The 11,760-nt window shown below is 49.6% G+C and overlaps 1 protein-coding gene across 1 annotated transcript in view; it reads right to left on the bottom strand.

Moving 5' to 3' along the window:
- Positions 1-8,205: 8,205 nt before the first annotated feature.
- Positions 8,206-11,760, bottom strand: part of HAPSTR1 (HUWE1 associated protein modifying stress responses) — a 28,428-nt gene continuing 24,873 nt past the window's right edge. The window contains exon 4 of the mRNA XM_047714656.1: positions 8,206-10,678. Coding sequence (XP_047570612.1) covers positions 10,434-10,678 — 245 coding nt within the window. The 3' untranslated portion in view covers positions 8,206-10,433. The remainder of the gene's footprint in view (positions 10,679-11,760) is intronic.

Raw genomic sequence — 11,760 nt, 5'->3', positions numbered from 1 at the left:
CAGGATCTCATGGAATTTTCACCATCGGTCTGGGATATGGTTACCCAGCTTGATAGGACGTGCAACAAAGGACAAGACAGGAGCTTGACAAGATCAGACAGTAAGGTGTTGGCAGTGTGGGTCCTTCCAAACTGGCGTGACAACTGGATTGGGCATGGTACAAGTGGGGCCGGGAGGTTCCTTAGGGGAAAAGGTGGCGGCTGTGGGATCTGGCAGCAGACCCCCTGGGTTCACATCCTAACTTCGGCAACATGCCACCCCCCCACTACCGGGGGACCACCCCTACCCCCACAAGCCCTGGCCTGGGACAGCTGTCCCTTTAAGGCTCTGGTGGGCGGGCCCAGCCGTTTCCATGGAGCTCTCTGAGCTCTTTCTCGGCTTCCAAATTCCTGGCCCAAACAGGAAGTGAGTCACAGCAGGAGAATGCAGGGCTCCTGGCCTTAGGGAGACATTCAAGGGCAACCACAGGTTCCCCAGTGGGGGTCGGGCCTTCGTGGGGTGCTTGGCTCCCAGGGAAGTGGGACAAGATTTCAGCATCTGCTTGCATCGCTGGCTGGCACACAAGTGACAAAAGGTCTCTGAGTTCATCCGAGTTGACTGGGGTCAGGCAGGAGGTCCCAGAGCCGTCTCTTTGGGTCACTAGCCAGAACCCCAACACCAGGGTTTGTGGAACCCATACCAAGAGCACGCAAAAGGATTTATAGATGTTCACAACACTGCAAGGCGGTCACCTTTGTCATCTCTACTTTCCAGGAGAGCAAACTGAGGCTCAGGTTAAGGAACCTGCCCCACACTCCCCAGTCCTTGTGAATTTGAACCCAGTGCCTCCTACAGGACGGGGCGGGAGGGCAGGGGATACAGATCTGGATTAGGATCCTGGCTTGACCACTCCCTGACCCTTTCGGCGTAGAGGCCCTCATCCTTCCAACCACTACATACTGTCTGCTCCTGTGAGGGGGAGAGGGACAGGCTCAAGTGAACGCACACAGCCTCCAGGGAAGGCAGGTAGACGCCAAACAAAAGCAGACATGATGAGAAACAAGGAGCAGAGAGAACAGTGCAGGAGTGGAGGGTCAGAAGGGCTCTCCCAGGAGGGGACACAGAAGATGAACAGAAAAGAAGGGGACAGACAGGGGCGCCTGGGTGGCTCCATGGGTTAAAGCCTCTGCCTTTGGCTCAGGTCATGATCCCAGAGTCCTGGGATTGAGCCCCACGGCGGGCTCTCTGCTCAGCGGGGAGCCTGCTTCTCCCTCTACCTCTTCCTGCCTCTCTGCCTGCTTGTGATCTCTGTCAAATAAATAAATAAAATCTTAAAAAAATAAGGGGATAGACGGTCTTTTCAAAAAGTGGGCAGAAGGGCAGCTCGGGGGCTGACGTAAATCAGAGAACTGTATCTGATAGAGCCCCTGAATCGCGTAAATTTTAAAAGGAGGGAGAGGCCTCTATGGGAGAAGGTTCCAGTGGGGTGGACACTGGGCCCTGCCAGGTCACGTCCAGGACGGGAAATCCTTGCTGCTGGTACCCACTGAGAACACCAGCAGGAATGCCAGGGCCTGTGGCCCAAACTTGGTCCCTCCTCCCTGGCCTCAGAAATGGCCAGTCAGCACCCTGGAAACAACTGACCGCCTCCCCGCCCCCCTCCTGTCTCTTTGGGGCCTCCCAGCCTCCCGGGCTAGGAGCCGTGCAGGACTGCAGTCACTGGTCTGGTGACCCCGCAGGCCAGTTACCCGTGCCGTTGGAACATCTGGCGGCGCTCTGGCTTCCACCGCTGGACGGAGGGAGGCAGCCCTGCCTGGGAGCTAACTTAACATGGGATTTCTTTGGGCTGTCCGGTCCCAGGCAGCTCCTCAGGAGCCCACCTGCTCCTGTGTCGAGGTCGAGGTCGAGGTCGAGGTCGAGGCCACAGTTCCTGCCCTTGGGAGGTGGGTCCGGACCGAACCCGGGAGGGTCACCTAAACAGTTCCTTATGACACCTGCTGCACCTAACCTGTCCGCTGACCTCAGTGCACCGCACTCCTCCCCCTCTCCCTCCTTCCAGCCCACCACTTACAGCCTCGAGAGATCGCCTCACCTCCGCCGTGGAGGAATGGAGAGCACACTCATGGCCACAGTGCCGGGACCCTCCCATTTTAGGCATTACCTCAGTTCATCCTCACAACCCTCTTCACAGATGGGGAAACTGAGGCAGGGGGAGCTCACGAACTAGCCAAGACGGGTGACACAGTAAGCATGAGGCTCCAGACCCCGCATGGGTCAGCGGCCACAAAGCCAGTCACCGAAGCCTCAGCTCTTGATCTGGGAAATGGGGAGAAGGGTGATGTTCCCCGAGCGACAGTCAGGGGACAACGTCAGGGCACACCTGCACGGGCCGGAAAGAGGTACCGAGTGCGGTCTGGGGCATCTCAGAGCCCTTCCGTATACTGTTTTTCAGGTATACATATACACGGGCACACACAGAGCCATGTTTTATAAAAGAAAAGGCAGGGAGACTTGGGGTGTGGTGGGCGCACCCCACCCGGCGATCCTGGGGCAGGGACTGGTCCCTGGGACGCCAGGGACCCCAGCTCCCCGCTCTACTGCAGGCCACACACGGGCACCCAGGAAGCCACTCAGGAGAGGAAGACTCCTCACCTGGGACCCTCCTGTGTGATCTCCCCCCGCATGCACTATCAATGTCATCTTTAAAATGTAAACAGACGTAACCAGGTGGCAGGACTTAGGATCCATTTTTGTGTTCTTCTACAGATACCCTGTCCCCTACTCCCAACCTTGGCATTGGCATATGTGGGTAGAGAGCCCAGGAATCTGTATTAAACCCCTCCCGAGGTGACCTATTCCCAAGCAGGTGCAGGAGAGGTGTCCTGGGGGGCACACCTGCTGGGTCACTCCTGGTGAGCCATGATTCACCACACCCTGAAGGCTTGTGGGTGCAAACTTCCCCCTGCCAAGCCCAGGAAAGCACCCTGCCCCGGAGGAACCCGCTCAAGTCCAGACTTCCTCCAAGCCTGCAGGACTGAAGGTGGATGGGCAGGCAGCGCCCGAGGGGAGGGCCAGAGTGCTCCGACGGCGCCAGCTGCCCTCAGCCTCAGGGATGGCAAGTCCAATGCCACTGGCCACCTGCCCAGAAAAGAGTCTGGAAAGGGCCAAAGCAACATTCCCTTCTACATTTTCTGCAGGACGCACCTAGGCGCTTACACAGGGATCCTCAGCAGGAGGAGCTTAGAAAATGCTGGCGCCTGCGGCCCACCCCAGGGAGAACCATCTAGCTTGCCTGAGCATGGCTGACTCTGACATGCAGGCAGCCTGAGAACTGTGCAGTCTGAGGGAAGAGAGGAAACGGGGGGACACAGAGGCTGCAGGCTCATGGAGAACCCCGGGGCAATCCCTCCTAGACTCTGACGAGGGAACAGAGGATGGTGACACTTAGCGGCTAACAGGCGTGTGCTCACCAGCTGCCACGGGAGGCACCGTCCCTCCCACCCCACCCCACCCCCGCGGACCCATGGTGGGGCCGCCTCCACCTCACAGACCCCCAGGGTCGAGCTCTTCACCACCACACCCTGCTTCTCGACACACTGTGAAAGCCCAAGAGGAGAAATGAGGGACTTTTCATGAAAACCTAGGAAATTTCAAGCCACCTTTTACGCACTCGTTCCTTCAAGAACTGGCCGGGTACCCACTCTGTGCCAGCCACGGATGCCCAGGGAGCCTGGGTTTCCGATCTGGTGGTGAAATCGATGTCGCAGGACCACAAACAGCAATCTCTCTCGTGAGCAGCAAGAGACCGGAGTGGCGTGCAGACACAGAGGGAGGAACTGCTCAGCTCTCAGTACAGTGAGTACGCGTTTATCTCCGCACTCGGTCTCGGTGGCCACAGGTCATTCTTACTGTGGCTCGCGGTCCAGCACATCTGACAAACACTGAGATGGGCAAGAGTTGAGCCTTAATATGCCAGATCCAAGTGTACACAAACACGATGCCCTATGTTCAGGTTCCCCTGAGCCTCAAACAGTACATCACAACTTCCTGGTAGTTACCAATTTCTAGATTCACCTGGAAACCATCTCTGCCACGGTGGTTACAAGACTGGCTTTTGGGGAGAGCTGGGGGAAGCCATCAACCTCCTCCCCCGGCACCCAGGGACCACTGGTAGGGGCTCCCCTGTCCCCCGAAGGTATCTCAGCGCTGGCATCCATACCCCTAAGGAGCTATCAACGGTCTAAGACTCTCCTCACAAATCTCAAAGCTAGCGTGGCACATACCTTGGTGGTTTCTGGAGGACATCAGGGTGAAGCGTCCACTGGCCCAGGTGGCTGAGAGCAGCCCAGAGAACGGTGGCGGCAGGCTGCCCCGAGGACCGGAGCCTTCTTTCTCCATCAGCTGCGGGACTGCTCTCAGCCTGCTGAGCCTACCCGCTGCGGAAGCTGGATCCAACCTAAGACTCCTTTAAGCTCTAAGAGGCAGGTCTGTACGTGATCGGGAGCCCTAAACGCTGCTGGCAGTTCACAGGGGCACAACCCCAACCTAAAACGAAGGAAAGCCACAGCCCTCACCAACAGGTACACTCGTGGTGTGCCAGAGGTCTGCACCAAAAGCCTTTGCAAAGCAAACACCCCCTCAACCTGGGTTCAAAGGGTGTGCTGCGGGCCCCAATCCCGCCACCCGAGGATTCAGACCCAGTGAGGCGAGGCCTCCTGTACTTGCCGGCCTGTGGCATTTCCTAGGGTAGGCGCTCAAGTCTGTCTGAAAATAGGGTCATGCTCGCATGTGGACAACTTCTGCCTTGAAAACTAACCACCTCACCGCACAAAAGCTTCACTGTGTGCTGAATACCGATCCTTCTGGCTTTAAACTGTGCTGGGACACAGTGCAATCAGTCCGTTTCCAACACTGGAGACTCAAAGCTCATCTCCCACAATGACTTATGTCCCCCCGCCAAGCATATTACCCCATACTAATTCATAAATAACCATCAATCAACCTGCATATTTTCTAATGGCCATATACATGAAAGGTAATTATTAGGAGGGTTGCTCTTCAAAACTATTCAGTTTTGGGGCACCTGGGTGGCTCAGTGCATTAAGCCTCTGCCTTCGGCTCCGGTCATGATCTCAGGGTGCTGGGATCGAGCCCCATTTCGGGCTCACTGCTCAGCGAGGAGCCTGCTCCCCCCCGACCCCCGCCTGCCCCCCCAACCTCCGCCTACCTCTCTGCCTACTTGTGATCTCTCCCTCTCTGTCAAATAAATAAAATCTTTAAAAAAAAAAAAAAAACCATTAAGTTTTTACCTTTGAGGAGGACAAATTACACAGGCCTTCATATTAATGTCTAACTTTTTTTTTTTTTAAAGATTTTATTTATTTGACCGGCAGAGATCACAAGAAGGCAGAGGCAGGCAGAGAGAGGAGGAAGCAGGCTTCCTGCTGAGCAGAGAGCCCAATACGGGACTCGATCTCAGGACCCTGGGATCATGACCTGAGCGGAAGGCAGCGGCTTTAACCCACTGAGCCACCCAGGCGCCCCTCATGTCTAACATTTACATTACAAAAATGCACGTGTGTTAGTTTTTCTTAATGTACTGTTGCAAAAATTATCAGCCACATCCCAGAGCGCTTCAAGGGCTCCCCCGACAGGGAGGCAGACTACAGATGTAGATGTAAATGCCCCCAAGGAATTCAGGTCATTGAGAGTCACATCCTTTTTATTTCCAATATACCTACTTCACAGACGATGAAACCGGCCCAAGGAGGCAAACTTACCCAGGTCCTCACACCCAGTTAAGCGGTGGAGTCAGCATTCAAATCCACAGGATTTCGAGCAAAGATTCTTCCTTCAGACAAGGAGGCAAAAAGCAAATGAAAATGGTAAGATCACCCTGCCTGCAATGGTACAGATTCCCGACACTGGCTCAGAAGTAGGGAGAACCCTGGGGATGCTTTCCTTAACCCGTACTTTGCAGAAGGTCCTTTGGTTGGACCCATGAATGATTTACTTTAATATTTGAAATATGAATTCCTTTGAACAGACCACTTTTAACTGCAGAAATGGAGCCCACAGAAATGTCAAGAAACTGTATACCACGTTCACTACTGCACCACTGCTAATTACGAGAAGCTAAAGGCCCATCCATACAAAGGAGGGCCATCCGGTCCTAAAGTACAGCATATGTATTCTGATGCGGAAAAGATACAGCCGTGTGGCCAGATTTCGGGGAATTTTCAGTGTTTCTTCAGGGCATTAATGCCATACAAACGCAACAGAGGGGTCCTCGGGAACGCAGAAGAGCATCAGTGAGACTTCCAAGTTTTCCCCAAGGACCACCCAATCCGTGTTGCACCCTCCAAACCCATTGGGTGTCCTACCTAGGCTGCCGTCTGCCGAACTTCACAGAGAACAAGCCGGTGTGTGGCAGGAAGTTAAACCCTGGATCTCAGCGCGTCACATGCATCAGTGCAAACACAGAGTGAGAGGACGGCCAACCTCGGGGTGCGGGCCTGCTGCTCGCCCAGATGTCGAACGGCACACCCCGTAGGAACACTGCGGTGAGGAGTCTGCACGCTGGCCATGGTGGGGTCAGGTCACCTAACACAGTGGTAAAACCTTTCAGGGAGGGGGAGCAGGTACTGAGGACATCTGACCACAACAACCGCCTTTAACTAAATTAAACGGATGAACCTTCGGTTTCTTGTGGCTTTAGAAATAAACAATGCCTTCTTTGGCAGAATCTTTCAAGTCACCTCCCCAACCCCATAGAGTCCAGAATGTATCTCTGAAGAACCCCCCACCCTGTAAGTAGACACACGTAGGCCGTGTATCTCAGGAAGCAGCAGGCTCTAACAAGCACTACGGAATCAAAGGCAATGGGTGAGGTCAGTATAGTCACCGTGCCCCTCAAAAAATCATGCAGGGGGGGCCTGGGTGGCTCAGTCGTTAGGCATCTGCCTTCGGCTCAGGTCATGATCCCAGGGCCCTGGGGTCAAGCCCCACATCGGGCTCCTCTGCTGGGCAGGAAGCCTGCTTCTCCCCCTCCCAGTCCCCCTGCTTGTGTTCCCTCTCTTGTTATCTCTGTCAAATAAATAAATAAAATCTTACCCAAAAAAATCATGCCAAAAAATTAATGATTCACTCATAATACTCTTCCTAAAAGTAACTCTGCAGCCCGTGTTCCCAACTAGGTCCCCAGCTCCCTTCACTTCCAAACCCTCCCATGGCGTCCTGCACCTTCCCTGCGCTGGGGTTGTCTCCCCCTCTCTCAGGCCTTGGCCACCCCCTCGGACTCACACAAGCAGCAGCCAGCCCCACTTTCATGACTGAGGGAACCCCTATGGCCCAAAGACACAGTTCGGCAAGTTTAATGTGTTCCAATAGCCTGGGGCAGAGGGGTTGACGGGGGGGGGGGGGGGGGGGGGGGGGGGTGCGGAAAAAATTCAGAGGGCTGGTTCTTTTTTAAAAGTCTGGACTTGATTACATCAAAAAAGTTCATTCAGATGTGATGACCAAAACAAAACTGCAGACAAGCCCCGTAGTTTCTCGGTTTTTTAAAATTATTTATTCATTGAATGATTTAAGGTGTGTACCACTACTCCAGTTGGGTAAAACCACATTGAAGAATTTGACTGCGGGTCTTTAGATTCAGCCAAATGCTTTCCATTAACTTTGCTCTATAAAATACTAAACATTATAATTAAGTTTTTAATGCTTCAGCCATGCTCAGAACACTGCAGTGTAAGGATGAGCTCAACCCACTCATGCCAAGTCAGGGTGACGGGGACAGATCTAACGAGCCATGATGCCTAATAAAAGAATCCGAGAATCTAGCTTAAAAGATAAAGGGAGGTTCTGTTCCCCCCAAAGTAAACTGTTAAGTTTTAAGATTCAGCCTATACTGCTCTCAAGAGACGGGGCGGGAGGGGGGAGGACGGGACACAGAATCAATGTTATTAAAAAAAAGTACCACACAATACGCAATCTTCCATGATTTGTTTGCATCCAAAATGGCACAATCAAAACCTTCAAAAATCTAGCAGTCAGAACTAAGTCTTCCTATGAGAAGAAATCACTTTCCTTTCTACTCCTAGATCTTAGGGTCATCTTGTGCTCAGGGGGGCGCGGGAGAGATCAATGAGACACAGCAGGCAAACGGGTTACGGTGAGGTTGACAAACAGCATTTGAGATTAAATGCAGTGGAAAAAAGTAACGAGTGCTAAAGTTTTTAAAAAGTTTAATGGAGCCAATAAGGCATATAAACCGTGTTCTGGCAGATATAAGACCTGCTTTCTCTTACCAAAGAAAATGGCACATGTTTTATCAAAATTTGACAATCCAGAGTAAAGGGTACTGAGATTAAGCGTCAGAGCACCAACTAAAACAAAAACAACAAAAAATTTTTTAAAAAATTGTTTTTCAACTTGGAGGGAGGAACTAGAACCAAGGCATAAGGGGGAGGTTTTACAGCTGTTCCTCAATCTCAAAATCCTTTAGGAAGAGGAGTTCCGGCCACTTGTGGGCAACGCTTCACACCACCAAACGCCAATTCCAGAGTCTAAATTGGCAACGATAGAAAAACAATGGTAACTCCAAATGCGTTTCTGGGCATATTCCAAAGGGAAGCTTAAAAGTATTCATAATACACAGGCTTGTCTGTTTCACGTAAAATGACAGATTGCTGTAATTCTTCCTGCTATTATATTCAAACAAAAACTGATCCACTTTTGCAAAAATTTGGAAACACCGCACTTCCGTTCCTAGTTTTAGTACGGAATTGACTTTTTTTTTTTTTTTTTTAAATAAGGGCTAAATCTATAATGAGTACAGAACTTCAGCTCACACATTCCATTCACCTCCCACCCAGTCAATGAATATTATGGTTAACTCAGCGAAGTTTCTTCACAGAAAGATTATTATTAAATGGCGGAAGGAATTGCAAACTTTAACAAAGTGCTGTGAGTAATTACTGGAAAAAACCCTTACACTGATCTGCAATGGTCTTTTCAGGATAAAAACAGGAAGTTAACTGATACTGGACTACAAGTTTGCAAGGAAACATTTTCACTGTCCTACTTGATATAGAATATAATAATATGATAGAATAAATTACAGTACCTGGCAGGCTGACATCAGTTCTTCATCTAAAAAAGACTATCATTCAGTTCAAGATATTAAAAATGAAGAGGAAACAATCAAACATGCTCTAAAACATTGTGGCTACAAGAGGTCTTATAGGGACAGAGGATCTACTCGGAACCTTTATTTAGGTCTACCTAACATCTAGAGAGCCTCCATGCGATTCCATCTCTTCCAGAATGAGATTCCAAACTGCACTTGTTAGGGGAGAGGGACTGGAGATAGCTACTTAAGTTCTGACCACATTATTAGCAGATAAAAGACCTTTTTCTTCCACCATTCCAGTGGAAACTGCACACAAAGTAGGGCATTCATGAAAAATGTACTACAGGACATAAGAGACTGGAATACCTACCCTCCCGCACCATCCGTCTCCCTCTCGCTAACACTGAACCCAAAAGGAAGCCCATCCTCCAATTTCATGACCTCTCTACTTCAGGTCCCCCTTGAATGCAGTCTATGTGTTTACATTTACCATAAGGAACAGTACCCTGCATGGGAAGTAGTACTCGTCTTAGAACGGGAGTATTTTAAGCCTATGGGGTCAGTCTGGGGGCAATTTAATAGTATTGCTACTTTTAGAGCGCTAACACACACAAAGTGAATCCGTTAAAGTTCTGTGTATTGATTCGATATTAGTTATTAATTGCATGACCATCATAGCACCTCTTTACATCACACAATCACCAGAATTAGAAACTGCTTGGAAAACGAAAAACAGGGCATAGTCCAATCGTCAGAGGTCGCACGCTGTGACTCGAGAGCCCAGGTGCATGACAGTGCTGCACAAAAAAAATAAAAAATAATAAAAAATAATTTTTAAAAAAATGGAAGCCTGCAGATTTGACGAGGAAGCCAAATCGTGGGTTTGAGATAATTTTAGGAACCTGGCAATACTGTTGAAGCAAAATACTCAACACAGCAGGAAATGGACCAAGGAGGGGGGGGGAGGGTGGCAGGAGCATTCTATAACCAAATAAACATCTGTTATTTCCTTTCCCTTTGAGAATAAATACAGTTAAGGTCACTTTTAGCCTTGGAACGGATATATGTTTGCCTATGATGATCTTGCTAATGACTACACGATATCTGATGTCCTCTGCTAGGATTATAGTTTTAAGAAAGCCATAGTTACAAGAGGCATCTACTGTAAATACCTAGAACTTCCTTTTATGGCAACCACTATAGAATTCACTTGTCTTAAACAGTGAACAAGGGAAGATGGCCTCATGTTTCCTTTGCAATAATAGTATATGTTGAGGATCAAGTGGCTTTCAAGCAGCATGGTGGGTGTGAAAATGTTTGCAGTTTAGATCATTCTGTTGCGTTTATGGGTTGGTGAGTCTGTAATGACATCGCCACACTGGGCTGAGGTACGCTTTCTAGTTCCACCATTGTCCAAGTGGAGTGCCATTTCTTCTGATATGAAAGTGTTCAAATCGACATCATGGAGTCCATTTCTCCTTCGACTAGCATTCGATCCACTGCTTACATGTGTAGGAGAGCCTGGGGTACTCGAACGCACGCTTATACTAGCCATTGCACCACTAAGACCTAGGAAGAAGAAAAAAGGTTTTAGAGTTGCTCAATTATGGAACCCTCTCGAAAGCAACCCACTTTACGTTCAATGTCTCATAGGATCAAAGGAGGTCTCCCTGTTTTCTTAAGGGGGTCACCAGGGAGCAGTTACGTTTTCTTCTGGAAAAAACAAACCGCTGGGCTTTTGACGTAGGAGAGGTTTCATTGGTAATACTACCAATATTTACAATATTGATAATTACCAATTACTAGAAGTGTATCAGGTTGCAAGCACCATGCCAGGTGTACACATTTATCACAAAACCCTCCCATCTACTCTAGCAGTATGTATGTTACTTGTAGCTTATGGCTGAGGTCAGTAGCTGCTAGCTTTTAAACAGGACCATTTAGTTATGCAGTCACCATCCCCAACAGATCCTTCCAGTGTGTGTATGTGCACACAGGGGAGCAAGCAATCATCTCCAGGCCTGAGTGGGCTTCTTCCAACTACCCCTCCAGATGAGTTGACTTTGTAATTTATCATCCAAAACAGTGCACTCTTGAGCCCAAAAAAGGGGTCACTACTAAAAACTATTCTGGGACATCAAGTACAAAGTCCGTCTGCCCTTGGACAAATCAAGCTATATCGTCACCCAAGGTCTGAACTGTATTTGGTAGACACTCCTTTGGACAGCCTAACTTATTACCATATATAATCCCTCAGAGAAGGGAACACAAAGATGGTATTAAAAAACCCTGCTGCTTTCAAGGTTGAATTAAATCCAGAACAGACCCAACACTCATCGTTGGACACTCATTCCATAGACTCTTGAATAGCTAAGGAGGCAAACATACGTTCCACTCTGAAATATACAGGATAAACCTGTGACAAGCCTAAGGGAGGCAGGAAACGTTAACCACAGCATTGAATTTGAAAACTTCACATCACCAACAGTAGCTGTGCCTTATGAACTTCCCTTTGTTATTCCAGCCTCATACGGGGATTTTGTTATTGCTGGACTAAATTTATAGAATAGGATCTAGCATAATCCATGTTCCCAAAGAACAGAACTTAGATTTTAGAATAAGCTTACAGGTTGGCTTGGTAGGGGCCCATT

Source organism: Lutra lutra, chromosome 18, assembly GCF_902655055.1.
Source record: "Lutra lutra chromosome 18, mLutLut1.2, whole genome shotgun sequence".
NCBI classification, from domain to species: domain Eukaryota; kingdom Metazoa; phylum Chordata; class Mammalia; order Carnivora; family Mustelidae; genus Lutra; species Lutra lutra.
The sequence above is the reverse complement of the archived record's forward strand: the minus strand, read 5'-3'. Positions and strand labels throughout refer to the sequence as shown.